General features: G+C 47.2%; 2 protein-coding genes across 3 annotated transcripts in view; both read right to left on the minus strand.

Annotated features, from left to right (window-relative positions):
- KCNC4 (potassium voltage-gated channel subfamily C member 4) overlaps positions 1-20,491 on the minus strand; it is a 71,746-nt gene extending 51,255 nt beyond the window's left edge. For both annotated transcript variants that reach the window (XM_036767452.1, XM_036767453.1), the window contains exons 1-2: positions 19,814-20,491; positions 2,589-3,525 (exon numbers count right to left, since the gene is read on the minus strand). In XM_036767452.1, coding sequence (XP_036623347.1) covers positions 2,589-3,525; positions 19,814-20,491 — 1,615 coding nt within the window. The remainder of the gene's footprint in view (positions 1-2,588; positions 3,526-19,813) is intronic.
- A 69-nt stretch (positions 20,492-20,560) lies between these two features.
- LOC118857531 (formin-like protein 14) lies at positions 20,561-26,628 on the minus strand. The gene is made up of 4 exons (XM_036768187.1): positions 26,596-26,628; positions 21,971-22,487; positions 21,254-21,841; positions 20,561-20,565 (listed from the first exon to the last, which is right to left on the minus strand). Exons 1-4 carry the CDS (start codon positions 26,626-26,628, stop codon positions 20,561-20,563), a joined length of 1,143 nt encoding a protein of 380 aa, XP_036624082.1.
- Positions 26,629-26,979: the final 351 nt, after the last annotated feature.

The raw sequence follows: 26,979 nt of genomic DNA on the forward strand, positions 1-26,979 counted from the left end.
CTACCTCAATCTCCTTATTTTTAAATCCTAAGGCATAAGATTGGTGACTCTCACCCAATGGTACTACAGCACAAATACCCTTTGAAGCTGCCAGAAAAGTGAGTTCATGCCAAAGGTGTGCCTACAATGCCACACACAACAATGAGAGACTAGCCTCGGGGGCTTTAAGATTTTCTCTGGGCTTCTGACTCCCCTGAAGACAGTTTAAAGTGCTCTGATATCTTTGGGTGTGGGGCTAAGAACCAGAGATTGAGAAGTGAGGAAGTGGGATGGGTGAAGGACAGAGGAGGGAAGCCTTAAGAGTATTGTCCTACTTTCTGAGGGAATACAGAGCCAGCAGGGTCCACTTACAAACTCAAAAGTCCATATAAGGGGGGATCGTTTCATTCATTGTGCTTGTCACCCCAGTGCCTGGTACAGCTCCCAGCACATAGTAGGTACTTAATAAATGCTTGTTGATTAAATTACCTCAGGCAGCTCAACTTATAGCATGTACCACAGGCAAAGGCCCTCAGGCCACAGTCTCAGTTTCCTGCCTTGGAGGACTCTCCCTCCTAGGCCAGAACCAAACCACTCATTTACCCCAAAGACCAAAGTCCTGACCAGCCCACCAGCCAATCCCCCCTGCCCTCAGCAAACCAGAGACATGGATTTCATAACTTCATTTAGATAGCTACTCTAATACTTAATGGTCAAGAATAGTTTCTTGTAGCCAAACCTGAATCCATCGTGTGTTGAGTTTTCCCTTTCAATCCTAACCAGAGGCAGAAACCGACTATTAAAACAGCCTTTCCTCTCTTTAAGAACATGAAGGCTATCCTTGGTCTTCTCTTCTCAGGCCACATGATGCCAGTTCCTCTAACTTTCCTTCACCTTCTTCAGTATTCTCATCGGTTGATTATCTCCTTTAATTCTCAGCTTATCACATGAACCTGACCTCTCTTACATTTTTCTCCATCCATTTCAAACCCAAGAGGCCAATTCTGTACTCGGAACTCCATGAAGGCTTGGTCTAGGTTATGCATATGGAAAGAAGCCTTGAGCTACCCTGAACTGACCTTATTGATTAGGCTTTGGGATGCCCCAGGAAAGATTTGAAAGCAAATGTTTCTTTTGCTGATATACCTTGTAAGGTCAGTGATTTCCCCTTAAGGAGTTGCTAACAGCTGCTGTCATATAACACTCTCAGGTTTACAAAATATTTTATACACATCATCTCATTTGAATCTCACAACGATCCTTTCATTGTCATCTTAGAGAGGAGAAAATGAAGTCTCAGAATGGTGAATTGATTTGTCCACAGCTAGAGGGGAGATTCAAACCCAGATCATCCTGATAACAAATCTGGCTGTCTATTCACTACATCATGCTGCCTTTCTAATCCCTTATTCTATTAAAGTGCTTTTCACTTTTCAAGTTGCCTTCATTTCTATTATCTCATTGTATCCTCGCTACTGTCTGGGATGTAGAGGACATAGATATTTTGCAGAGGAAGAGAGCAAAACCCAGAAACAATAAGTGACTCAGGAAGGATGGAAATTCTGCCAGAGTTTAGGCTAGATTAGAATGATACAGGGAGAAAAGCATTGATTTAGGGGACCTGGGTTCAGTTTCCTTGGCTATAAAAATGAGGGGATTGGGGGAAAATAAAATAAAAAGTGCACAACAGAGAACAAAAGGAAACTTAGAAGGAAGCACAGAAAAGCTGGGTAGCTTTGAAAATGATGTGTAGTATTGGTTACATAGTTTTTAAAAAAAGTAAACAGTTTGAAATGGAAATTTGTTGTTTTATATTGATCTTCTCTTTATGTTCTGCTGTGTACATGGAAATGTTCTTTTTCTCCTTTCTCATTTCATATTTAAGTTTAAAACGAATAATTTTTTTTAAATGGGGGGTTGGTCTAGATGGCTTCTGAGCTCCCTTCTAAATCTAAGATCCTGTGTCTCAGGTCACCAGGCAGATTGTTTTTAATGCTCTTTCTACTATACATCAATACATGTTGTCTCCCTCATTAGAATGTATGCTCCTTGAAGGCAGGCACTGTTCTTCATTTTTGTCTTTGCATCTCCAGTGTTTTGAATGATGTATGCTTTTAGATAACCTTCATCTACTCTGCTTATGTCTTCTACATACCTAGTTATTTATACATTCTCTCCCTGATTGGAATGTGAGCTCCTCAAAGGAGGGGCCTTTTCCCCCCTGTCTTTGTATCCCTAACACTCAGTACAGTGCCTGGCATATACATTCTTGTTGACTGGCTAATAGTGGTAGGCAATAAACAAAATGCTCCTGGAATTGAATTGCTTAGTGGAGGAGTACCTGCATCGAACCCTAAGGAACTCACTTCAATTCCCCCCCAAGTGGCAGGTAGCCATAAGACATGGGGCAATCTGATGCCAATATTTTCCCTTCCAGAAAAGTGCATCACGTAGTCTGGTAAATACAGTATCAAGAATCAACAACCCTAGAAGGACCTGAGCCAGAGCCATTTTCTGTCTCCTTAAAACCTGTGGCCTGGGTCCTAAGGCAGAAGAATTATCTGAAGGCCTTGATTTCACCCCACCAGCATCCCCCATATAAGTCTCACCTGCCCGTTTCCTCTCCACCACGCCTTCTTCCCCCACTGGGGGGCTAGAGTCGCTGAAGATGCTATCTCGGGGTGATGTCTCCTCCGACTTGCAATAGGCTGGTGACTCGAGCTGGGGGGGTCGGGGAACATGCTTCTTCCTCTTCTTAGGCAACTTTTGCTTGGCCATGGCGAGGGAGTAGTACATGCCAAAATTGTTGACAATGACAGGGACAGGCATGGCAATGGTGAGTACTCCAGCCAATGCACACAGCGCCCCTACCAACATTCCTGACCATGTCTTGGGATACATGTCTCCATAGCCCAGTGTTGTCATGGTGACCACAGCCCACCAGAAGCCAATGGGGATGTTTTTGAAGTCAGTGTGGTCATTGCCTCTTGGATCGGATGGCTTGGCTCCAATCCGCTCGGCATAGTAGATCATGGTGGCAAAGATGAGGACTCCCAGGGCCAGGAAGATGATTAGCAACAGAAACTCATTGGTGCTGGCACGGAGGGTATGGCCTAAGACTCGAAGGCCCACAAAGTGTCGGGTGAGCTTGAAGATACGTAGAATTCGGACAAAGCGGACCACACGCAAGAAGCCCAGCACGTCCCGGGCTGCCTTGGAGGAAAGTCCACTTAGCCCCACCTCCAGATAGAAAGGGAGGATGGCCACAAAGTCTATAATGTTCAGCAGATTCTTGACAAAGTCCAGTGTGTCTGGGCAGCAGATGATTCTCACCAGGAATTCCAGTGTGAACCAAAGGACGCAGACACCCTCAATGTAGGTCAGGATGGGCTCTGTCTCCACCTCCCTCCGGAAGCGCACACTGGTGATGTTTCCCACTCGATGGATCTCCGTCACATTGCGGTCAATGTTGAAGGCCTCATGCGTCTCCAGGCAGAAAGTGGTGATGGAGACAAGGATAAAAAATAGAGAAGCAAAGGCCACAACCTGCAGGGCAGGGAAGGAGACAAAGGAAAGGGGGAGGGTGGCACCAGGTTATATCAGTTGGGCTGGTTCTGGTGGGGTTAGGGCAAATGAGAGGAAGTTGTACTTCCCTGGCCTGGACAGGCATGGTGTAGGGGACAATGTATGTAGCCTGACAAAGAGGGGTAAGAGGAGGATCCCAGGATGGGTGATGGAGTAGGGGTGCAAAATGCTCATCTCAGGAGATCTCTCTGAACATTAAAATCCAATCTGCGTGGGGCACTGAAGATACAAAGACAAAATATAAATAGACCCTGCCCTCGGGGAGTTTACATTCTATTTCAACCAACTTTCTTGTTATTAATTTCATACTACCCTCTTCATGCACACGATGCTCCAGCCCAACTGGCTGTTCCATGATTTGGATACACCACCAGTAGAACAATAATCAGCAAGCATTTATTAACCTGGTATTATGTGCCAGGCACTGCACTAAGTGCTGTGGATACATAGAAAAAGTGAAGAAGGTCCCTGCCCTCAAAGAGCTTACCTTCTTATGGACAATAATTAATAAATATGAGAAAAAATGCCTTCTAAAAAAGGAAGGCATTTTCCTGTTTCTCTGCATTTGTTTAAGCTGTATGCCATGCTTGGAATATAGTCCTTTATCTCCACCTTTCAGAAGCCTTATCATTCTTATAGGTTCAGGTATCAGTATCTCCAGGAAACCTTCCCTGATTTCCCCCACCATACATTCTTAGTAGTGTTTCCTTCCTCCCAAAATATTCCCAGGACACTTTGTCCAATGTTTCTCTTGCCCCCTCCACACCCTCTCTAGTATTATATCTATCTCTGTGTGCATATTGCATCCCCATTAGAATATAAGCTCTTTGAAGGCAAGCAAGTCTTGATTTTTGTTTTTATACTCATTACCTTATAGATGTGCTTAATAAATGCTTGTAGAACCAAATGGAAACTACAACAAACATTAAATGCTTGCTGTGCATAGTTCCACTGTCCTAGGTGCTGGAGGAAAGACAAAACTTAATTAAGACAGGGTCCCTATTCTCAAGCAACTTACAATAATGTAAGGGGATAAGGAACCTAGAATGCTTAAAGGTTCTGCTCACAAGTGGGTGGATGGAGCAAATGATCCTTCTATTTCTTCCTGTATGAAGAGTCTTTTTCCTATACACAGATCCAGCTATGATCCCACCATCCTCAGTCTCTCTTACCACGTCCTCTTGTTCCAGACGTTGACCTGAACCCACACTGAAGAATAAAGAGGTAGCCTCTGAAGGAAGGGACGTGAGGAAGGAAGGGTATAGATGAGATGAGACAGTGTGATGACTCTTGCCCCAAAGTTCTCTGGGAAGTTCAGTTCATGAGGGTGGGCTGAGGGAGAGAGGGGCACACCAAAGGCTTTGCTCAGTGACAATGGCTGATCCACGCAGCTGCCGGAATGATGAGAGCAGGGTTCTGCTGAGTAACTACTGGGTTTAAGTGTCCAATCATTATGAATGGAGATGAAATGCATGTGTAATAACACCAATTATGGAACCTTTCTCTGTTATTCATGTGGCTGCCATCCGCCACCCGTCAGGATCCCAGCTGCTGGAGGCCAGCCAACTTTTTCACTCTCACGTCCCTACTCCCCTTCCCCCCAAAACCTTCCACTTCCACCTGCCTATGCTTACACTTCCACCTACTTCCCTACCTCAGCCCCCTCCAGTCCTAGATGAGGAAGAGGCTTTCATTCAGAGACTCTTCGATAATAGTAACAGCTGACTTTTATATACCATTCTATAGTTTACACAGTCCTTGACATAAATTATCTCATTTGATCCCAAGCACAGATCCCGTGGGGGTAGGCAGGGCAGGCATTATTATTTTTTAGGAAGAAATAAAACTTCAGTTTCTCCTGTTTTTCCACATTGTTTGCCTATTGCTATTGATGTTTTCATAGGAGTAAACTCAGGATTAATCTTAGTAATATTCCAAGTCTTTGCTATACTTTTTTGGTTTTTTAGTTTAAGCACCCATTTCAATTTTTAATAGATTAATTTATTTATTTTTAGTTTTCAACATTCACTTCCATAAGCTTTAGATTTTCTCCCTTTCCCTTCCCTCCCCCCTCCCCAAGACAGCGTGCAATCCAATATAGGCTCTACATGTACATTCCTATTAAATGTATTTTCACATTAGTCATGTTGTATAGAAGAATTAGAATGCATGAAATCAACCATGAGAAAGAAAAAAAACAAAACAACAAAACAAAAAAAGAGATCAAATAGGCTGCTTCCCTCGGCATTCAGACTCCATAGTTCTTTCGCTGGATGCGGATGGCATTTTCCATCATGAGTCTTTGGAGTTGTTTTACATGCAGGTATTGTTATTGCCAGTTTGGGGGTGGGGTCTAAACCTGTGATTTCATTGGTGTAGAGAACTCTTAGTGAAGAAATTTCCCCTACCAATGAAGATAAGAAATTGCTCAAAAACCTAGGATTTAGAGACTTCTTGGGGTACAGGTGGAGGTGGGGGGAGACTGAAAGCTCAAGTGATTTGCCCAGGATCACTCATGCAGCCAGTAGGACTCAAAGCCACATCTTCCTGACTCTGAGGATGGCTTTCTGTCCATTATGTGGATCTGATATTTTTATCCTTATTCTACAGAAAAGGAAATGGAAGCTCAACTCAACTCAATTCAATTCAGTAAATATTTACATGCCTTCATTGTGCTAAGTTAAATGACTTGCCCTGCTCTCCATCACAAAGGTGATTCGAAGTGGAAGAACAAGGATGTAGAATCTAGATCATGTAGCATTTTGAAATGAGGGACCTTAAAGCTCAAAGATTTAGAGCCAAAAGGGACTAGAGATGAGGATACTGAAGCCCAGAAAAAGGATTTGACTGGCCCAGGGTCATACAGAATTATTCCAACCCAGGTCTTTTGAGTTCAAATCAGATATTCTATTGCCTCCCAATTGAGCTACTAAGGAGCTTGGGATTGGGGGGCACCTTTTGAGATTGAAGAAGGCAGTGGCAGGGGGGAGGTCTATGATTAGAGGAGAGAAGAACCCAGACTGTTGAGACTGTGAGACATAAGATGCCTCAGACCACAAAGGCCATTTGCTGTAGCCTCCTGCCCCTGGATTAGATCCCTGGGGATTCAACTTTCCCTTGAGCCAAAGTGAGAGGCAAGTGAGAAGCTTCAGGGATTCCAGTATCACAACCTACCCCTCTGGCATAAGTTCTCATACTGGGCAATGACTTCTCCCCCTGTCCTGTAGAGAAGCCAGCCTGGCGCCTGTGGGACAAATATTTTTCTAAAACAGGACTGATTATCTTTATCCCCAAACCCTTCCCTCTCCTGAACTTTTCTGTTACTGTCAGGGGCACCACCATCCTTCCAGTCACTCAGGTTCAAAGCCTTGGTGTCACCTTCCACATCTTGGAATCAGCCCACAGATCCAAGTGGTTGTAAATCTTATAATTTCTTTCTCTGCATCTTGTACACTCACCCTCTCCCCTTTCCTCATAAAGCCACCCCCTAGGTCATTACCTCTCCTAAACTATTGTACTAACCCTCTGCTTGGTCTCCCTTCCTCAAGTTCTCCCCACCCTAATACATCATCTGCTCAGTTGGCAGTGATTTTCCTGAAGCATGGGGCTCACCATATTACTCTCTTGCTCAATAAACTCTATGGCCCCGGGATCAAATATAAAGTCCTCTGTTTGCCATTTAAAACTCATTACAACCTGACCCCTTTTTACCCTTCCAATCTTCTTACATTCTTCCCCCTCTGTGCATGTTGTGATCAATCATCTTGGCCTCACTGCTGTTCCTCACACAGAATGCCCCACCTCCTGTCTCTCTGCTTTGGTGCTGGCCATTCTCCATGCTTAGAATGCTCTCCTTCCTAATCTTCCCCTCTTAGAACCCTTAGCACCCTTCCATTGTCAGCCTGAAGTACCCCTCTCTTTAGGAGGCTATTCTTGGTCCCATCCCTGCCCCAGCCCCTACTTGTCATCCCTTCCAAGCTTCCCTCCATCTGTAGATGATTCATTTGTGTTATCTCTCATGCATTAGAATGTAAACTCCTTGGAGGCAGGGGCTGCTTTCGCTTTTTCTCTGTACCTCCTGCGCTTGGTACTGTATCCTGGCACAATCAAGGCTTATTGACTGATTCTGTACCCAGCTGGGGTGCAGAGAAGCTGTTTGACAGGCAGGGAAAGTACAGGACGCTGGCTGGGCTGTGTCTCTTGGGATCCCAAGGACACCTTGAATTCATCACATGGTGATGCTATCAGAAGGAAAGTGGAGATCCGGGAGCATTTGTGCTAGGGACCCACACCTCTTGGGAATGAGGCATTCGTTCACCTCCAGATGACAGGAGGAAGTGTCAGTCAAGATAAAGAAAGGTATTGTTTTCAAGGCCTTAGAAGTGAGCAGGATGGGCAGTTGCCAAGTGATACAATTTCAGGGGTGTGAGGGAGTCCTGCTACCAGAATACCTTTGCCCTGCTACTCGCTGATAACTGAAATTTCAGAGTCACACTTCTGTCTTGAAACCTATTCTCTTGCTAAAATGCAAATGTTGTAAACTCCTTGAGGGTAGAGACTGTCTTTTGCCCCTTTTTGTATCCCCAGCACTTAGCACAGTGCCTGGCACATAGTAAACACTCAATGTTTACTGATGGATTAGGGATCATATATTTTGGGCAGGAAGGGACTTCAAGGTCAGCTAATCTAACCCCCTCGTTTGGTAAATAAGGAAACAAAAGCCCAGAGAGGTTCTGATTTGCCCCTCAGGTAGTAAATAGCAGAGCTGGCAATTGGACTTGATTCCTCTAGACTCTCCGCCAAGTGTTCACTACCTCACTTTGTTCCTGGGAAGGATCATTTTATGACTTTTCACTTATTTATAATGATCTACTGGTCCTTTCCTGAGAGCAGGTTTTACTCTTAGAAAGGGAAAGAAAGAACACAAGAACTCCCACCACATGTGTGGGGAAAGGGAGAGGAGATTGCTACCGAGGAAAGAAAAAGAGTCAGAAGAACCTGGTTCTGTTTTACCTGAAGTTGGCATTAGCTTTCCGGCTCTGTTCCACGTCAGGCTTGGGTTTCTTTCCTGGTTCTCACTTTGCTCACTGGAAAAATGGGCAGAAAACCCTAAAGCTAGACTCTCGGAGATGGCTGAATAGAGGCTGAGCCTCTCTCTGTGGGCACTGCACGGCTGCAGAGACAAATGGGTGATGAGGATGATGCTGCTTCCTGAGTGGGGAAGCTGGCCCATCTGGGAGCCAAAGCTTTAAGTTAATTAGTAATTTGGAAAAAAACAAGTTCAGATAGAGGAGCCAAGAGGCTGAGTTCAGCACAAAGCAAGGGGGAAGGAAAGGAAAGAGCTGGCTTGTGCTTTCTCAGGCCTCAGTTTCCATATAGGGCCAAAGACAAATCCTCTCTGTTTCTGATCAGAGCTAGGTCATTATCAAAAGGAACTTGCAAAGCCCAAACCACCAACCTTACAGGGAATGGCCGAGGCTTGCCCTGGATCCTGAAAATTACTTTTTCTACTCTAATGAAATGCTACTGTTCAGTTGTTTTCAATTTTATCTGACTCTTCATGACCTCATTTGGGATTTTCTTGGCAGAGATACTGGAGCGGTTTGCCATTTCCTTCTCATTTTACAGATGAGGAAACTGAGGCAAACAGGGTTAAATGACTTGCCCAGGGTCATACAGCTAGTAAGTGAATTCAGGTCCTCCTGACACCAGGACTGGTGCTCTACCCACTGTGCCACCTAGCTGCCCGGTTTGTATTAGCACTTTTACACAACCTTTTGCTTTTTGTTTTGTATTTTTTTCAAAGCACTTTCTCATTTAATCATCTCTCCTAAGCCTCACAATAACCCCTGTGAAGTAAGCTGATCATCTTACTGCATCCATTTTATAGCTGAGGTAACTGAGACACCCAGAGTTAGGTCACTTGCCTAGGGTCATGCAGGTAGTTAAGGTTTGGAATTCAAGTTTCTCATTCCAACCTATAGGTTTTTTTTTTCTTTCTTCTACTAAACCACTCTTAGGGACCTCAATGGTTTAACCAAGGGAAATCTCTCCAGCTTCTCTAACCCCAAGTCAAAAGAATATACTCTACTCCCTGGGAGAGCTAGAATGGGAGCTTTTCTCTTATCTGCCACTTCCTCTCCCCCTAGGAACATAATCCATTGTTCTCCTCCTCAGCCTGAGCACTTTTGGCCATATCTAAGCAATGACCATCTTCTGGCCTACTGTCTGAGGGGCCTGGAGTGAAGGGTTAGGGCTGGAACCCTGGCACATTCAGGGGTGGTTTCCTCAGCTGTCACATGAGGGTTGAGGTTCATGCCCTACCTCACAGGGTTCCTGGGAGGAAAAGCACCATGGAAATGCAACTTCTTATTATGATATTACTGCACAGCAAAGTATGGTAGACTGGATAAAGTGTGTTTGTGTGCTTTATCTTGTTTGATCCTCACCAAATGCCATGAGAGTGACAGCTGTCATACCTCCCCGCCCTTTCACAGGACAATAAAGCTCTCTCTGATGAATGGAAATTTCTTGAGTACAGACATGATTTCACTATTATCTTTGTGCCCCTAATTTTTGTGGGTGGGTAGAAGTCCGAACCTGGGATTTCATCATGGTACAGAAACCTCTAACTCTCTTCATCTCAGGCATCCCACGCTGCAATTAGATTCTAGAAGACTGAATCCTACCTCAGACCCTTCCTTACTAGCTATGTGACTCTGGGCAAGTTACCGAACTCTTCTGAGCCTCAGTTTTCTTATCTGTAAAATGGGGATAATAATAGTACCTAGGTTTGTTACAAAAATCAAATGAAATGACATATGTAAAGTACTTTGTAAACCTTAAAGCACTACATAAATGTTAGCTGTTAGTAGTAGTAATAGAATTGTTATCTCTATAACCTGTAGTCTTAGAGAGCTGAACTGGATGCACCGAGGGGTTAAGTGATTTGCCCCTGGACCCCCAGCTGATGTATGTATGAACCCAGGGTTTGCGCTTCTAAGGCTAGCTCGCCCTCCCATTGTAGGTATTGAATAAATATTTGTTGAATTAAATCAGAAAGAAGGAAACGGAAGCTCAAATAGATGGAAGTGACTTGTCCAAGGGAACAAAAGTAGATGTTGTAAGTAGGACTCCAATTCAGGTCTTCTGACTCCAAGGCTGGTGTCTTCCTCAGTGCACATCACTGCCTCTAGAGGAAGGTCTTTAGGAAAACAACCCACTGGAGCTGAGCAGCCTATGAAGCCCAGGAGCTGGGGTTTCAAAAAACCCTCGCATCTTACCCACAGTTCAGTCTCCAGCATGCCCCAGTGTGACTTCCAATTAACTGTTTCTCGTGAAAGGCTGATCTGGTCCGTTTATTTTTTAAAATGACTGAGTAATTTTGTACTTAGCTTCTTGTGCAGTGGTAAGGATTCCACTTATTTCACAGCCTAAGGGGTGTTTTTGGCTGCACCTCCACTCTCCCCCAGAAGCAGTCTGTACATCCTGGCAAGGAGGGCTTCTGAGGCTGCTGGTTTAAAGATCAAAACCCTTTATCTCCGTTTGGCCTTCAGTAAGGAACAGTCCATCGACACTGAGTGATGCACTTCTCCTCCCCTTTTTCCTCTCCATTTCCCAGCTCATCCACCAAGGTGCTGGACAGATGCTTCCAGGCACAAATAACTAGGTTTCTTTCAGCTCCCCTAGTTTACCCTCAAAGGCATTGATGGGAACGAGAAAGGTCAGACTGGAGGGGTGGTGGGAAACCTGAGCTGACCTTTTCCGATCTTGAAGAATTGTGATAGGGTGGGGTAAGGTGAAGACCCTTCTTCCATTCCTGAAAGTCTTTAAAAAGTGAGTTGGGCAAGGTGTGTGTGTGACGTTTCTACCAGAGCACTCTGTCCAAATCTCTCTTAGGAAGTCATTAGGCTCTTAATCTGTACTATGGTTACGGTGCCCTTGTCTTATCTCCCACATGGTGCTATTATAAGCTCTCTGAGGGCAGGGACTGATTCTCATTTGTCTTTACAGTCAATTTCATACCTTGCACATAGGAGATGTTTTTAATGGATACTTATCAGGCTAAACTAAAGACCAAAGAATCCCAGAGTGAGAGAAGTGACTATCTCTAAGGCTCCCTGCCAGATCTGAAGCCTAGCTAGTCTAACTCTCTCACTTTATGTTTTATATATGTATGTATGTGTGTACATATGTATATATACATATACACATGTGTATGTATGCGTATTTACATACATATACACATATATAACAAACACGTACTCATACAAACATGTACATGTGTATATATACATATGTGTACATACATATACACAGACAAATAAATATTTTATGTGTGCATTTATCTATGTATTTGTTTGAGCCTATTTTGCCTATGCTGGAAATGCAGAGGTTACTCATGGCCCAACCCCACTTCTGACCAGCTTTGATCTGTTCCATTTCTATCCTGGGCTTTTTGTCCCTCCCTAGGCAGCCCACTGACTTCCCACTCCCTGATAGAGGGAGGGCTCAGAGAAGGGGGTGGGGTGCAGACAGGGCTCACCATGTGAGTTAGTATGCACACTCAAATCAGCTTCAGCGCTCTACTGCAGCTCAGAACTCCCAAACTTGATCCATCTACCAGTCTTGGCCTTCCTGGGGTAGCAGGAATGACAGGCATGGGCCACCACACCTGGCCCAATACTCTCATTTTATAGACAAGGGAAGGAGGCCCAGAAGGATGAAGTGATTTGCTCACATAAAGAGTTAGTGACCTCCCCCCACAAAAAAAGGTTAGTGGCAAACATACTGATATCTCAGTGTACTTTTTATTATACCAGGCCACAGATTGCTGTAAGCTTAAACCAAGTCAGAGATACCTACTGATGCTTCCTATATTGGCTCCCCTGTCAGATAGGGAAGATGGGAAATATTTCCCAGGACTCCAGGGGATAGGGGATGGGGGATGGGGGATGGGGCTGTTCAGTTTTAGAAAGAGACAACGTCCGAACACAGCTTCTTTTCTGTCTGCAGATCCCACAGAAACAGCCATTAGAAACATTTAAACAGGTGCTGATAGATTTGATACGGGTCACCCTAAATTTCTGCCAGAAACCCCTAAAGGAAGGCATTTCAGCAGGTAAACAGGTATACCTTTCCAGTTACCAGGTCTGGATTCCTCAGTTTCCCTCATGGTTTACAGCTGACAGAATCCTTTCACCCTAACCTATTTCCACCAACCTTGTATGTCCCAGGGGGTTCCTAAATGTGCCTAGGTAGCCAGTATGGGGACAGAGCTAGGCAGGGAGGGAAAAGGAAGAAAGAGAACCATGGGGTTATAACATTTTGGAGTTAAAATTGGCCTTAAAAATCATTAGTTTAACCAAATTATTTTGCAGATGAGGAAAGTGAGGTCTAAGAGATTGGCCTAAGTCTCCTTTGAATTTGGGAGCCTTGCTCTTTAGAATAACTTGTTCCTAGTGAAGGTCATTTGTCCATGCCATGGAAAAGAAAAACTAGTCTTAAGTATCAAGACATCCCTTTGGTCCAAGGAGAGAGTCAGTCAGTCAAGGCCAGAAGGCCTTTCTATCTGAGACTCTGGTAGACTGGTCTCCCCTCCAGTGACCAATGGCAACATCCACTAGAACCTCTTTAGCAGAAAATGGTCCCTGGGAAAAACAGCCTGGGACTCAGGAGAGAGATTTCTCTCAGATACCAAGGTTCCATTAGCAGCTGTGCTCCAGGGTGATCTTCGGTGTGAAATTCCAGCCCTCTGTCATCATTCCTGGCCAGCCCAGAGAAGGGGCTACATCTGTCCGTGCTTAGCTTGGCATCTTGTCCAAGGCTGGCTTTAGGAACAGGACAGTCCATGCTGGGCTGGACCCTGAGCAGATTCAATGAAAAAGTGTCAACAGTCCAAAGGACTCAAGTCAGATCAGGTCATGGTCTCCACCACTCACTCCTGAAAAGTCCCAGAGGCTGAGTCTTGCTGGGGTCAGCCAATGCTTTGATCGTCCTAAGCATAACCACCTGTGCAGGGTTAGCAGTAGCTGGACATAAGTACCAAGAGGCAGGATGCCAACTGGCTTGTTTTGTATTTTGAAGCCAAAAAGTGGCCCAGCAGGGCTCAGACCCCAGTTACTCTCCTCTTCCTCCTCCCCCCCCCCCCACCCGCCACTTCCGCACCCTGGGAAGGGAAGGAGTTGGAGGAGCAGAGGCCACAAGGACCCAGATTTCTAGCTCCACCTCTTCTATATCTTTCTCCACTTTCCAAAATAGTCCAAGTTTATTTTCTCTACCCTACTCCCAACCCCCCCACCCAAAAACCCCAAAACAACACAAACACCTCATTGTCCCAGAAACAAGATGTTCAAAAGCAAATGTTTGTCTGCTTAGAGAGGAGGAAACAAAAAACAGAAGACTTGACTAGGAAATTGCTTCAGGGCAAGGAGTCTGGAACCTAGAACCCAGGCTTCTTCCCCTGCTTTAAGGGACCCAGGAGTAGGGCCCAGGAGATTTGGTTACCATATCCCTCTCTTCTCAGGGGTGACTGCCTCAAAGCAGAAGGCACAGTCTTTCAGGGTTTTGGTTTTTCTGGCAAAGACTGGGCAGCTACCAAAATCCCAGGAGGGCCAAGGACCAGGCTCAAATCTGTCATGTCTGCGTCATGTAGCAGATTCCCAAATCTTTTTAAATTCCAGGGAAGCCAGGGGCAGATAGGTGGCACAGTGAGTAGACCACCAACCCTAGAGTCAGGAGGACCTGAGTTCAAATATAGCCTCAGACACTTGACACATTTACTAGTTGTGTGGCCTTGGGCAAGTTACTTAACCCCAATTGCCCTGCCTTCCCCCTCCAAAAAAAAAAAGGAAAAAAAATTCCAGGCAACCCTCTAAAAGGGTAGGTCTTCTTGGGGCAAGATTGAGGGCCTTGAGGTGGGCAGGCAAATGACATTCCAATTACTTCCCAGAATAATTTTATTTTATTCCACTTCTTTTGAGGGTAAAAGCCACCTCTGGGCATCATTCAGAACTTATTCTGTCACCTCCCCCTCCCCATAACTCCCATCTCTATCCCTCTTCCTGTCTGTAGTCTGAGCTCTGGTGGTACCTTGGCCTTATAGGAGGCAACTTTGGGAGTGCAGTTGACAGGGAGAGAGGAACATAGGGAACTGAATAACAATGAGCTTGGGAAGAAATTGGCCAAGAGACAAGGATGAAAAGAACCACTTCCCTGACTCTTTCTGACCACTTATGAGGGGCCACATGAGCAGGGGAAAGCCAAGCATTAAATTATAGCCCCAAGGTGTGGAACCACCCCCATCTTTGCCTGGGCAAATGTTAGTGCCTTCAAAGTAGCATCTTGGACCAGACCCTATCAGCCTTCCCCATGCTTGAGCTCTGGTTTGTCAGAACCCAACCAGGGCTCAGCCAGGGCCACCCAATCTGGCCCTGCCATTGTCCTCCTCCTCTCTTCTGGCTGGAAGATGGAGCCAGCCCTGCCAATACCACCTGGGTGAAACCACTGCCCACTCTGAGATGGTGGTGATATCCACTGGAAGAACAGGAGAGAGGGACCCCACTAACAATTTTCACAAGCCATAAATATCAAGGAAGAAGCTGATACTTCTTCTTTCTTCTGTTTCCCCCCCCCCCCCAAAAGGGGCTCATTTCACCTGTCCAGAGGGGCTTATTTAGAAATCACTATAGTTTAAAGGGGGAAAAAGGAGCAAGGTGGGATGGCAAGAAGTCAAGAGACCTAGGATATAATCCTTGTGCTACAAATTGGCTAGTGACCTTGGGAAAGTCATTTGACCTCTGCATTTCAGTCTGGATTAGATGACCTCTAAATTTCCTTCTAGTTCTGCCTTTCACTAGAAATTCTAGTCCTTGCCCTAGGGCACCACCACAGATCTTGGAGGATCCTTCGGGTCCCCAGTGGCTCTGACATTCTATTCTTCTGTGACTTTATACGGTCCCACAGAAAACTGGATGCAGTTATTTTTGGCTCCGGGGAGGGGGTTCTGATTACTTGGTCTGTGCAGCTCAATCAAAATCACCGTTAATCTAACTCTGGTCCCAAAGCCACATCAGGAAATGCTCTTACCTGCCCTTGGGCAACAGGCAGGGATGCAGCAGCTCCCACCAAGGGCCAGACCCTTAGCACTACCAGAGGAGTTTGCTGCCTGGAACATTAGCAGACAGGAGCTGAGACAATTTCCATGTTCTCAAGCTGGACTCCAGAAGCACCTTGAAGGCAACAGACCTCCAAACGAGGCACCTACCTGTATTTGAACTTATATGGGGTGCCTGCCAGGGCTGTAGCTAAGCAACAGGCTCCTCTAACCAGCTTTGTTCAATTTTAATTTATTTCTATTTTGCTGCTGTTATAATCCTTCTCAATCCTTCTCAAAACACTTCTCAAATGACTGGTCTGCTTGCTGCTTTCTGGGAGAGATGCCCTGGGGTCTGAGTGGCCCTTCTCCTCTCTTAGTTAGTCCTGGGCTCTTAACTTCTACCCCATAAAGTCCCTACATTAGGCCTGATTTCTGCCCTAGGTTCCCTAACTCCAGGTCAGTCATCAGCCTAAACACCAACGTTAAGAAATTCATTCAGAAAGGGGATGTTTGCACTTCCCTCCCTTGGCCACTAGAGTCAGGAAGGACCCAAATTCAAATCTCACCTCTTAGATACTTAGAAGCTCTGTGGCCCTGGACAAGTCACTTGACCTCAGCCTCCTCAGTTTTCTCAACTGTAAAATGGAGACAATAGTGGCACCTGCCTTCCAGGGTTGTTGTGAGGATCGAATGAGATAACATTAGAGGCAGCTAAATGGTGCAATGGATAGAGCTCCTGGAATCAGGAGGACCTGAGTTCAAATCTGGCCTCAGACACTTACTACCTGTGTGACCTTGGGCAAGTAACTTAACCCCACTTGCCTCCCTCTAAAAATGAGATAATATTTGTAAAGTGCTTAGGACAGTCTCTGGCACATAGTAGGAATGCTTGTTCTGCTCCCCTTTTCTCCCAGCATACCCTCAGTGGTCTCGAACTCCTAAAGAGGTGATACTTATAGAATTCTTCCAAGCATGAAATAGTGAAAGGAGAATTAGCTTTGGAGACAGAAGTACCGTGTTTGAATCCTGGATTTGCCATTTAACTTGTGAGACGTTGGGTAAGTTACTTTGCTTTTCTGGAACTCATTTCTCACACCTGTAAAATGGGCAGTTAGATTGGATGACTTCTAGGTCCCTTCCACCTTTAAAACCATGATACCTCACACAACTATGTAGAAGCAGTGCCAAGATCATCCCATTTTACAGATATGGCAACTAAGGCTTAGAGAGAGTTATCCAAGGTCACCCAGGTAGGAAGTGGCAGGTCTTCTGACTCCCAAGTCCAGTATCGAGGTCAATTCCAGCTCTGAATGCTATATGATTATGCTTTTCCCACTACAATGGTGTGGATCCAAGAATCTGAGACCAGCCCTGCTGAAGCTCTAATCTTGGGTTTTTCACATCACTGTTTTTCTCAAAACACCTCCATCTCAGTAAGATAATATATACAAAGTGCTTTGCAAGCTTTAAAACACTTTTAAGTGTCAGTTATCAGTAATTTACAAGAAAGGGGTCACAGCCTATGAGCTAGGTCCCCAGGGGTACCCTGGCCCCAGAAGGGATACCTAAGCCCTGGACATGTTCATTTCAAGTTTTGGATCAATGTTAATGGGCCCCACTACAGTACCATTCGAGCTGGTGCCCATGACTATTCATAGCATTGAATGTCAGAGAAACTTAGTTCTGTTTTGGGATCCTTGAGAAATTTAGAAGAGGTATCTCAGACTCAGCTCTTGTACAGGAAACCCTGGACAAGCTGGCCCAGGCTGGAGGCAATACTCTGCTCAAACAAGAGGCCTGGTCCAAGAAGTTGGGAGGCAGATACTGTCACAGAGAAAGGGGCAATCCTGGAGAGAAGAACCTCAGAAGGGTAAGAAAACCCCAAAGGCCTCAGCTGTGGCTGGAAAAATGGGGCATCTTGGCTGTTAGCTTATGAATAGGCTGAATCTAGAACCTTTCTTCAGATTCCCAGCTTCCTGACTCCTAGGCTGCCTCCCCATAACTTTAGTTGGAGCTAGCATCCTATCACTCATAATTCTCTTGCCTCTTCATCTCCACTTCTGGACCCTAGCCAAAAGGAGGCCACTGGGAGGATTGCTTACTTTGTGGGGTTATCCTTGCCCCTGACTCTCATCATTAGTACTGGTGACTGACCTAACTGTAGTGTCCTGGTGCCTCATTCAAGGAACTTGTGTAATCAGCTGTGAGGAAGGATTCCAGAGGCCAGGCTGGAGTAATAGGCAGTCCCAAAGACCCAGGATGCCCAAATACCCTCCATAAATGTTCTTCTTCCTTTGATCCTGGGCTCCAGGTTGCTTAAGGAAGAAACCAACACATCACACTGAATTTGTCTTAGTTCACAGCATGGGCCAAGAGTCCCTGCTGCCCAGGTTGGTGTACACTAATGTGCATAACATTCTCACAGGATGGGGGACAGCCCTCTGGCCTTGCCTCTCCTTTCCTTCTGAGTAAGGATATTTTCTTTCTAGTTAGGATCCCAACTCAACCCCACCCACTCATTACCTTCAGTTCCATCTCCTACCCTGCTCATTTCTGCTCTGCTCTCTTCTCCCCAGAGTGGGGAAATGGAACTTTTCAGTGATTGGCTTGGGGTCTAGAATGGGAGGTACTGGGCATGGGGTGCAGTGGGGGAGGGTGGCTGCCTTACAATACTCATTAATAAGGCAACTCGGGATTTCTAAGGTGGCCTACCACTCCCAGAAGGAAGCATTTTGCTTTTCCCCCATTCAATTCAGTAAGCAGTTAAAAGTCCACTCACTATGTACAAGACACAATGCTCTGTGCTAGAGTGAGGGGTCAGGGTGAGAGGGTAACCACTAGTGCTTTATATAGAACCACAGCTGAGGAAACCCCAAGCCAAGGTTATAACTGGTTGGGTGAGGGTCCCTGCCCCATAGCCGACTCCAGTTATTTTAAGAGCCAAACTCCATCCTACCACTATTTAAAAAATTTTAGTCACATAAGGATAATGGTGTGGGTAGGAGTCTTAGCTCTTTCTTCCCTCCAGGTTGAGTGTGCATGTGTGCATGTGCATGTGTGTGTGTGTATGTGTGTGTGTAGCTTGTATGTATAGCTTGTGTGTAGAGAATGGGATGATTCATCTTCCCTTTTTCCCTGCCCCCAGCCATGGTAGGAGAGTGGTAGTATTTACTCAAGCTATCCTGGTTCCTCTCCTCCCCACCACAAACACACATACACACACACACACATACACACACACACATACACACACAAATACGCAAACCCAGGGCCATGAATAGGAATGAAAAGGTACAGGCACACAAATTCCAAGCAAATCTGCTGCTTAAAGGACAGCCCGATTTCTACCCAAGTCATCTGGGGCCAGGGAAAGCAGGCACTCTTCCTGTCTAACCCCCTAATGAGGTCAAGACCAGTGAAGTCAGAGGTCAATGAAACTTCAGATTAAGCACAGACTTGATTTGGAGCTCTGGGCTTATCTGTGGCACTTCCTTAAAGGTCCACAAACAAGTGGGACCAAACCTAGCCCACCTCCTCTCTACCCCACCTTCAACTCTGCCCTGCCCTTGTTTTCCCACTCCTTCCTAGTCTATGAAGAAATAAGTCATTATGCAGCTGTCCAGCAGCATCTGTTGGTCCTATGTATATGAGAGTTGTAAAGAGAGTATGTGTGTCTATCAGGTGGAGGAATTTTGTACTAAAGGAACACCAGAAACAGTAATAGGGAACATCTGAAGGCTTCTATTTAGGGACAGGCCAAGGTAACACCCTCAAATGGCCTCAGAATGGGGAGTAGGCCAGGACAAGCAGATAAGATGGGGACACAGTTACTTTTAGGGATTAGGTGAGGGTGGGAAGGAGAGTTAATAATGTCCAGGGTCAAAGCCATACGGGAAAGAAAATGTGTGGTGCAAATCTTCTGAGCAAGTGTGTATGTAGGTGAAAAAGCTGCTCAGAAAGTGAGGCCATGGGTGGAGAGAGGAGAGGTAAAAAGACAAAGGGTCACCCAGTGGGGAGAAGGTCCAGGCCTTAGTCCCAAATCCAACTTCTCTTAACATCACACCTCAAAACTGGGTTAAGACATGACTTCCCCTATATCTCTGATTAGGGGAATCCACCTGAAGAGATGGGGTGAGGCATCTATCTACTCACCCTGGCAGCCCGAGACGAATAGGGATCCTCAAAGAGCGCCCACATCCGAGGCTGCCATCCTTTGCAGGCACCTGCTCCCCCAGGGCCGGCTCCACTGCCACCCTCGTGAGGGCCCAGCCTCTGCAGGGCCAGCTCCCGCTCGTCTTCCCCGGCCTCCTCTCCGGCTGCGGGGCCGCCGTCTGGGCTCTCGAAGATGTCCAGCGCCTCCTCAGCATCTCGGTGCTGGCGGTAGGTCATCCAGCAGCAGGGCTCCACGTCTGTCTCATCAATGCCCCAGAAAGTGAGCTCCTCCTCGAACAGCGGGCCGCACACGTCGGCGGGGCAGTGCAGTTTGCCGGTGCGGTAGTAGTTGAGGACGTAGGCGAAGACGCCTGGGTGCCGGTCAAAGAAAAACTCGCTGCTGCTGCCGCCGCAACTACTGCTGCTCCCCGCACGGCCGCCGCCTCCATTCTGCTCCTGCCGTCCCCCTCCGTCGGGGTCCGCCAGCCAGGCGAGGCGAGTGCCAGGCAGGGTCCGCAGGGTGCTGCGGTAGGTCTCATGTCGCGTGCCGCCCACGTTGATAATGATCTTCTCCGACGCCTCGCCCTTGGCCATCTCTTCCTTCAGACATGTTTTGGACGGAGGCTTGTTCCCAGACTTACGCCCGCGGTAGGAGGATACACACACCGAGCTGATCATAAGAAGCGCTGCGGGGCTCCGGCTTGGGGCGGCCGCTGCCCTCTAAACACCCTTCCCGAGGAGGCAGCGTCAGACTGAGAGTGGGGGGGCGGAGGAGAGGAGGGGGAACGGGGGGTGCAGGGAAGGGAGGAGGAGGAAAGAGGCAGGCAGCCCCCTCCCGGCGGTGTGCCTCGGCCCCTGCCTCCCCACCCAGGGCACAACTCCCTGAGGCTCCAAGGAAAGGAGTTAGGTTTCTCAGATGCACAGGTGGTTGGGGCTTTGGGGAGGCAGAGCAGCCAGGGAGAGAGAAAGAGAGAGGGAAAGAGGGAGGGAGGGAGGGAGGGAGAAAAGAGAGAAGAAGGGAGGGGGAGCCAGGCAGCAGGAGGGGGAAGCGGGAAGAGGAAAACTGAGGGCCAGAATAAGGGACACAGAGAGGCAGGGGCACGCGCGCGCACGTATACACACACACACACACACACACACACACACACACACACACACACACAACGTGAGAGCGCTAATACACACACACACACACACACACACCCTCTCTCCCCACAGGGGCACACTCACACACGCACACGCACGCGCCCGCGAGCACACACACACACACACACACACACACACACAGAGGAACCCCTGGGCAGATTCGCAGGGACCCGCGACACACCCCCACCCCCACCACCCCGCAAAGGACAGAGAAGCGTCCAAAGCCGCACCGGCTAGGGCGGGGGACGCGCGCACACACAGCCCCTCGAAGCCTCCTCACTCCAGTAGCCTGACCCTCACGCCCGCAGCTCCGCGGAGCCGGAGCCGCACTCTCGCAGCCAGCCCCGGACCCAGCCCCGGGAGCGCCTCCTTCCAAGCTAGGAGCAGTAACGCAGGTGGCCGCGGTGGCGACAGGGGCAGCAGGGGCAGCGGTAGCGCAGCAGCAACAAGTCCTCACAGCAGAGGCTGCCGGGGCCGGGTCGATGCTCTCAAGGCAGCAGCTCCGCCTGCCCAAGCTGTTCTTGGTCAACACGAGGGAGCAGCAGCAGCGGCAGCAGCAGCAGCAGCCCCGGCGGTGGCGGCATGTGGCCTCTTCCCCCCATTCATAAATCCAGCGCAGAGAGGGGGGAGGGGCGGGGGGAGGGGCCGCGCTGGGCGAGGTGGCTGCGCCTGCAGAAGGAAAACAAGCCGGTGCGGGTAGGACCGGGGGAGGCTCGGGTCCCTGGGTCCCTGGCGCGGACTGCGAGCGGGATTCCGGGAGGTGGCGTCTGGGTGCAGCGTTGAGGGGGCCGAACTGGGGCGGGAGGGGGAATCCGACGGGGCGTCCTGCGCCGCGCTGAGCTAAGGGGCGGGGCAGTAGCTCTGACCAGAGCTGTCGGCGCCCTTAGCGGATTATCCGGGCAGATCTATGGGAGACACCTGAGCCCTTCTAGTGCTGAAGGGCTGCGCTGGGGGGTGGCCTCAGCGAAGTGCCCCGGCGCCGGGGCCCTGGGATCCAGCCGCAATGGGGACCTCGCCATCCAAGCTTCTGCCCATTTCGGGGTGGGGGGGACGACGTTTGGCTTGGAGTGGAGGGGGGGCGAGATTGGCCGAGCCGGAGGGTGAGACCAAAGTGAGGGTGGTCCCAGGAAGTAGCTTCTCTAGGTGGAGGCTGATCACTGATGCTACGGCTTGGGCTAGGGACCCAGGCGTCCGAGAACCTTCTTTTCTTTCTCCAGGGATCCGGCAGCGGACTCCCGGCTGCGGACTCCCAGCTCCAGAGGCTTTTCCTGACGGCTCCGCCTTGCCCAGGCGCGCCCTTAGTGGGGTGGGGTGGGCGGGGCGCGGGGCGTTGCGCCTGGAGCAGGCAGGGAGGATGAGGGGTGCTGGGGCGCGGCAGCTCCGGCTTTGAGGTCTGGCTCTCTCTCGGGGCCCAGGCTGAGCCCGCAGTTGCACCGGGCCGAGTAACCCCGTCGCTGCCGGTGCTCAGCCCGGCGTACTGCTTCTGTTCACCTCCCTCCCCCTCTCCACTCTCTCGGGAGCTGGTTCCCTATTCGGCAGCTCCGCCCATTGCAGCCCCGGTGACCGAGAAAAAGGAGTTTTTGACCCCTGACTTATCCCTCCCTCCCCCAGTCTCTGGCGTCTCCCTAGTCAGGGCTCTCTCTAAATCCCCTCCCCCATTAGCTGTACCTTTGGTGTTTAGCGTTTCTGAAGGTATTCCCCAATGGTTGGGACTGGAAAGAGAGGCTGTCTTGAGTGAACCATCCATAAGATATTGCAGAAAAAAGAGATCTTTTGAACTATGAGCTTGGGCTACTCACAGCCCACCCTAGGAGTTCAGGAAAGGAGCGTCTCTGAGGTATTTGTATGTTTTGTTGAGAACGTGATGCAACAGTCACCAGCAGTCATCGCAGGGACTGAATCAGGACATTGAGAAGACGTCTCTTGCTGTTCTTGGAGTTTGCGATTGGGAGCAGGGTCCCCTGGGTCCCTTTAGCCTTAGGTAAATGGGCTCCCCACTGGCGAAACAAAGCGAGAGTTCTGGAGCTGTCCAGGGTAGTGGCAGAGTCTGGGAGACCTTAAGAGAACACAGTGTATGGAGAAGAAAAGAAGAGGCGGGAAGAATGAGGCTTGTCTTTTGGAGAGACAGGGACTTGGGTTCTATTCACTGAGACTTTCTAACAGACTGAAGCCAGCTCCATTCTTGTGTCCTTTCTTCCCCTCTCCCTCTCCCTTGCCTGAGGTCTTTGTAGTAAAAGGAGTTTATGCATCCAGAATGTGTGGCCAGCTGTAGGCCCATTCCATAACAAAACTCTTCACTGGGCCCCGCATAAGGTAAGCGCTCATGCACTGCCTGGTGGCAGCTCTTAACATTGTCTCCCTTGCTATTTATCACTTATATTGTTATTTAATTTTTCATGCGTTTATGTCTTTTCTACCCAAGCTAGACTGTAAGCTCCTTCAAGGCAGGGAGAAGAACACATTCTTTTTCATTTGTTTCCCTCACAGCACCTGGCACAGTGCTGGGCATGTGACAAGCTCAATAAATATTTATTGAAAACTGAAAATATAAGCCTCGCCAAAGGTGCCAGTCACTTCCTCTCCTGTACTCTCCCGATCTGGCATTCGGAAGGTAGACTTTGAAGAAATTACTTTACATTAAGAAGCAGATTGTGACCTAACTGTAGCCAAATTTGCTGCAATATTTCAATAGACCTGTAATCTCATCCATGAAGGTAACTTTTACATTGGTGCAGACCACTAACTATTCACAACTTCTCATCCTGTGTGATTATTTTCCATATCCCTCCATAAGTCTTCTGTAGGGAATCAACCAAACACAGTATAGGTCTTCCTCTAGGTCTTTGAACATTTTCAAAGGTGGGGAACTTGTGGCCTTCTAGGTCCTCGGGTGTGGCATTTGACTGAGTCCAAGTTTTACAGAACAACTCCTTTTATTAAGGGCATTTGTTCTGTGAAGTTTGGATTCATTCAAAGGGCTGTGCTGGAGCACCTAGAGGGCCACATGTGGCCTCCAGGCTGCAGGTTCCCCACCTGCTAGTGGAAGCCTGATAAAACCTGTTGATTGACTAATTCCATGGGTACCAACCAAGGGCAGTGCTGGAGCTGTCCAGCTATTATCCTTGGACCTTCTTCTCCACCCCCCTCCAATCATATATTCCCCGGATGATATCTTTTAAACCATTTCTTGAAAACAAGACCACGTTAGTAATATGAGATAGTTTACTTATGCCCATTGTGCCTCTTTCTATTGTCTTTTGGTGCCTATGCTTCTGATTCATTGGAAACTGTTCCATGGATCAAAGCCACGATATAGAAGCATACGGGGAATATCAGTGTTTTTAAAAGTGGGCTTTTGTGTCACGGAGGAGCTTGGGATAGTGCTGAGCACTGCATAGTTCCCCAAGTGCTATCCAGGCTCCCTTTTCCCTCCTATTCAATTATGGGTGCAGCTTACTGTTCACCTGCAGTGCCTTCCCAGGTGTAGGTACAGATGTAGGCCCTGCATTTACAATATCAATGATAAAATGAAGGTGGGCTAGGGAGGCAAAATGTCAGAATTCCTCGAGAAAGGTTTAAACACAATACAATGAAAGATGCTAGTACTTTCGATATTTTCAGCATCAATGATTAACTTGATGTGGCCTCTTTAGCTGACACAGAACCCAACCCTTTTGCAACTTAAAAGATGATCTTGGAGACCTGTCTGGCTAAAAATTGTTATCACCCTCTGATCAGCCTGGGGATAAGCTTCATCCACTTGGGCTCTGTCTGAGGATGAGCCTGTCACAGAGTCCTGTCTCACAGCCTTTCCAATATGGTAGGAGGGTAGGAGTAGCCAAAGTTTGTGTTTGCCTGGCATAGCCTTCTAGAAACCAGAGTCATGCCTTCATGACCATATCATAAAGAATGGGCATTGGAATAGGACTTTTCTGTGAAGCTATATATTATTATCATGAGCAAAAAAAAGAGATTGATAACAGAAAACTAAAACCTATTTAAACTATCAGTTCTCATAGAAGTAGATACATAGATAATCCTCAATTCTTTGTGTAGCTTTAGACCTTAGATAAGCTGCTTTATACCTATTAAATATTACTATACTTGGAGATGTTACTCTGAAGTGCCTTCTAATGCTAATATCTTATGAGTCTATAGGATGTAAGCTGACACATGGTCACAGAGACCTTACTGCCCCTAGCTCAATCTGACTAAGCATTCAAAATTTCACAGGTTCATACTCTGGAGCTGGATGGGACTGCAAAGAACATCTATGCCATTCCCCTACCCTGCCTAAGGACATTAGGTTATTCACCTCCAGTGCCACGGGTAATAATTATTAAAGAGGGGATTTAAAATTGGGTCTTCACATTTCAAAATCAGTGCTCTCTCCACTGTACCATACTTCCTCATTAGTGTTTAACTGGTTTAGAGTCAAGAAGATTTCTCAATTTATTTTTATCTGAAAATAGTACAGAAATGTCACAGGACAGGAATGGGCCAAAAGGGGTGGGAAGCTAGAATGGGGAGTGGGGAGAGGGAGTTCGATAGACCAGAGTAGGTTAGATGGTCCCAAAACAGCATAACTAAGAAGTTATTTAAGTTAATATATAAAATTGTAGTAATAGGAAAGGTAGTATTGGGGTTAAATGTCCTATCCTTAGAACTTCAGGCAAAATGCCATGGGACTCTCATTGCTTAGAATTACCTTTCCTATTACTCCAGAACCAACCTCAAAACCCATCAATGGACAGCTTCAAATCTATTCACAGGCTGGCTGGGATTATGCCATTTCCCAAAGCAAAGGGGATAGAGAAAGGAGAAAAATGAAAGTGGTTAGAAATGGGAGGGAAACTAGCACTACCTGCCTTGGTGGAGCCATCCAACACATCTTTGTTGTTCATAGAGCTGCAGCCTTAGCTCAGGCCCTTATCACCTCATGCCTGGCTTGTGGCAATAGTTTTCTAATTGGTGTCTCAGTCCCAAGTCTCTCCCTACTTCAGTCTATTCTGCCAAAGTGATTTTCTTTAAGCATGGGGTTGGCTATGTCATTCTCCCCTTCAGCTAACTCTAGTAACTTCTTACTACCCTTGGAGTCAAGTCTAAACTTCTCTGTTTGGCATTTAAAACTCTTCCATCATCTGCTTTTTTCCTATCTTCCTAGTCTTCTTACATATTATTCTCCTCCATGAATTCTATGATCTTGCCATATTGTCCCACTATTATTCCTCACACACAGAACTCCATCTCCTATATCTTTATATTTGTACAGGCATTCCCACATGCCTGTAATGTTCTCCCTCCTCACCTCCACCTCTTAGAATCCTTGTCTTCCTTCAAGATTCAGCTCAAACATGACTCTTTAAGAGGTCTTGCCTAGTCCTCCTAAATTCTGCTGCCTTTCCCTCTTGCATTACTCTGTACATATCTATTCTGTACATATCTAGTCCAAAGAATTGTAGGCGATATCTTCTCCATTATAATGTGAGCTCTTTGGGAGCAAGAATTGTTTTTTGCCTTTCTTTGTATTTTCTCTATCACTTAGCACAGTGCCTGGCATGTAGCAAGCATTTAGCAAATGCTTGTTTGATTATTGATGATAGTGATCGTGGTGGTAGTGGTGGTGGTGGTGTTACTTGTATCGACACAACGATGACCGGGGAGGTCATGGCCAGAAGTAAGGGAGGAAATAATTGAATAGGAAACTCCAGAGGTGCCAAAGAAGAGATATAAGTCCGGAGGGGAAAAAAATGTTATATATCTAAGAAAGGACAGAGGAAACAGGAAGAACAGAGAAAACAAAAGGGGAAGTCTCTTAAAGAGAGGTGAAGCAGCCATGGCAATGGTAAAGAGAAGAAAAATATGGAAGATCCACTTCAGGGATCAACCTGTTCATTCTGCTACCCCTTCAGCTACATAGCTCTAGCCTCATGCATATGGGGATTCATTTCAGTCAAAAATCCTCCCAGAGAAAGAGACCTCCATACATTGTTTTCCCTACCTATTTCTTAACTACCCTT

Source organism: Trichosurus vulpecula, chromosome 7, assembly GCF_011100635.1.
Source record: "Trichosurus vulpecula isolate mTriVul1 chromosome 7, mTriVul1.pri, whole genome shotgun sequence".
Taxonomy (NCBI): Eukaryota; Metazoa; Chordata; class Mammalia; order Diprotodontia; family Phalangeridae; genus Trichosurus; species Trichosurus vulpecula.